The sequence below is a fragment of the Coccinella septempunctata genome, chromosome 7 (genome assembly GCF_907165205.1).
Source record: "Coccinella septempunctata chromosome 7, icCocSept1.1, whole genome shotgun sequence".
NCBI classification, from domain to species: domain Eukaryota; kingdom Metazoa; phylum Arthropoda; class Insecta; order Coleoptera; family Coccinellidae; genus Coccinella; species Coccinella septempunctata.
This window is the reverse complement of record NC_058195.1, coordinates 31,793,961-31,797,060: the sequence shown is the minus strand read 5'-3', so window position 1 is coordinate 31,797,060 and position 3,100 is coordinate 31,793,961. Positions and strand designations below refer to the sequence as shown.

The 3,100-nt window shown below is 41.0% G+C and overlaps 1 protein-coding gene across 1 annotated transcript; it reads left to right on the top strand.

Moving 5' to 3' along the window:
• Window positions 1-1,117: 1,117 nt before the first annotated feature.
• On the top strand, window positions 1,118-2,032 carry LOC123317820. The gene has a single exon (XM_044904430.1). The coding sequence runs from the start codon at window positions 1,118-1,120 to the stop codon at window positions 2,030-2,032; it is 915 nt and encodes a 304-aa protein (XP_044760365.1).
• Window positions 2,033-3,100: the final 1,068 nt, after the last annotated feature.

Sequence of the window (3,100 nt, the reverse complement as noted above, 5' to 3'; positions counted from 1 at the left end):
CCACAAACCGCCGATGATCATCGAAGGATGACTGAATTCCTCCCCAAAATCAACAGAGAGTTTTACACTCTCCAACGAGAGGAGGAAAAGAAAATTTACGCGGTAGTGAGATACCTACCGCTGGATGCAGATATCCCGACGATCCTTGACGACCTCAAGGATCAAGGGATCGTCGATGCTGAGGTCATAAGGATGACCTCAAATATAACAAAAAAGCCGATGCCCTTATTGCTGGTTAAAACCCATAATAAGGGTATCTTCGAGGTGAGAAGGCTCTACAACATGAACTGTGTTGTTGAACCTAAGAGAAGGACGACCGGGCCTGGACAATGTTATCGCTGTCAGCGATATGGACATGCCCAAAGTAAGTGCACTTTTCCATGAGGGTGCGTGAAATGCTCCGGTAATCACAGCTCCAAGGAGTGTACGCTTACCAGGGAAAACGAGGAACGAAATGCTTCTTGTGTTCTCTATGGAGAGCAAGGACATCCAGCCAGCCAGCTAGCTAGGGATGTAGCGAATGGAAATTGGTCACTAAAAAGGCCAAGAGATCGCCAAGATCAAACCAAACCAGCTCGAGGCCAACACAGAATACTCCGAAGCCAGCCCAAAACACTTCGGAAGTGAAGAAACCCCAGGAAACTGCAACCAAAGCAGTCAAAGAGACGAAGAAACCAGAGAAAAAGACGGAAAAGGCAAAAACCGTCAAAAAAGCCGAAACCAGAAAAGGAATTTCTGGAATCACTGAGGAACTGGATAAGTTCACGAAAAACCTCCTCAGCACGATGATGCAGAATCTGGAGAAAGAGATTGAGAAGAAGATGGAGCAAATTATTAAGAATATTTAATGGCTGATACGACGATAAAGAACGATCTCATATTGGGGTGTATCGTGAAACATATGAATCGAGGTTGATTTCGTGGCTCTCTCGTGTTTTCGATCGATTTTGGGTGTTTGTTAACGTGGTAAATTCCCAAAGTTATAGAAGGTGTGACTAAGTATCGGCAGTTTTATAGTGGAAAATATTTTTCCGATCGGTGTAGGAACTTGGACATAAATCATAAATAACAATTAAATATTTTCTTGAGTTTGGATTGTGAATTCACAGAATTCAACATGCCAGCGAATTGTTTGTCATGTGGTACACCGGTGAGCAGAAGTAAGCCGGCTGTTCGATGTTTTTTGTGCGTTAATGAAGCACATCTGAATTGCCTGGGGATTCCTTCGGATGTGTTGAGGACGTCCGGACGCGGGGGAGGCATGAAATGGGTGTGTGACGGTTGCTGCACAGGTGATAAGGAGGTGCCACGTAATAATCATAACAATAACATTGATATCAAACTCGATAAAATTATGTCCGATTTGACTGCTATCACAAGTCAGCAGGCGAAGTTCATGGATTCATTGAACTTTTATGGGAACAAGATAGATGATTTTGAGCTGAAGATGGCAATCTTTGAGGACATCAACTCGAAGCTGCATAAGCACGATGCTGAGCTCAATACTCTTGTGGATGAGAATACGGACATAAGGCGAGAGTTAATTATTTTACAACAACAGCTCAAGTCGAAAAACCTAGATGTCATCGGAATACCGGAAAGAAAAAATGAAAATATACTAACTATTGTGGAAAAAATCGCCTCAAAGCTTGGTATTCCAAATGTGGGAAATTTTATAGAGGGCTGCTATAGAATTCACTATATGCCAAAAGTTAATTTGGGGACAAGACCTATCGTGATTGACTTCAAGAATAAGTCTTACAGAGATGAGTTTTTGCGAGCATATAGGGGAGATAAACAGAAAATCAAAACGAGCGATATTGGTTTTGATGGGGTTGAAGAAACCATATACGTTAATGAAAAAGAGTCCCCCTATTATAGAAAACTATTCAAGTCAACTCGGCAGTTTTGTAGAGACAATAATTACAAATATTGTTGGGTCCAGGATGGCAGGCTGTTGGTGAGGAGAACTGATTCCTCGAGGATTTTTCGCATTTTTGAAGCTGAGCTGAACAAGTTGCCAAAGGAGTAGTGCGTGATTCCTTTTGGTAGTTATTTTTCGGTATAGTTCGTTTACATTATCGGGAATGGCTTTTAATTTGACTTTATCTTACCAAAATTGTCGAGGACTGAGGACTAAAACGACAGAATTTCTTAATTCATCATGTAATAGCACTGCGGAGGTGATTTGTGTTACGGAATCGTGGCTCAGATCGACTATTAGCAGTTCGGAATTTATAAGTAGGAATTATAAGGTGTATCGGAAAGACAGATGTGATACGGGCAGTATTAAAAAAGACGGAGGTGGCGTATTCATTGGCGTTGCTGAATGCCTGCAGTGCGCGCAGGTGACGGAGGTCTGTCATTTGACCATGGTTGAGGACGTTTGGGTCAAGATTAGGCTCGGTGGAAATAGAAGCCTATTTATTGGTGTATGTTACATCCCTCCAGATACAACTTCTCAAGATTATGCTGGCTACTTTGACGCTGTGACCGTCTTCATGGAGAATCATGCCGATGACATTTTCCTCCTCATTGGTGACTTCAACCTGCCACTTTTTTCCTGGCATGCGGATTTGAATGGGGAGCTTGTTTGTGATGATGTGCAGAGAGACTCGTACACCTTCTTCCGGAACTTCACAGCGTACAACTCGTTAGTACAGTTTAACGGTAATCTCAATAAAAATGGGAGAATATTGGACTTGATTTTGGCTCCTAATATTGACATCCATATATCGCATTCTTCATCTCCACTCGTGAGTGAAGACCCACATCATCCTGCCTTAGATATAAGTGTTAACCTTAGCATAAATAAGTATAAAACGAAAAACTTTATGTCAACGTTCAAATTCTTTAATGCTAATTATTCCGAAATAAACAATGAACTTTCAACCGTAGATTGGAAGAAGATTATGAACAGTGAAAATGTAAATACTAATGTTGCTACTTTTTATAGTATTCTCAATCATGTGATAGAGAAGTATGTCCCGAGGAGATCTATGAGACCCGGGGGTTTTCCCTGTTGGTTTTCCACTGCATCAATTAAGTTAACAAAAGAAAAAATTAAAGCTCATAAAAAGTTTAAAAAATTCCGTAAAAA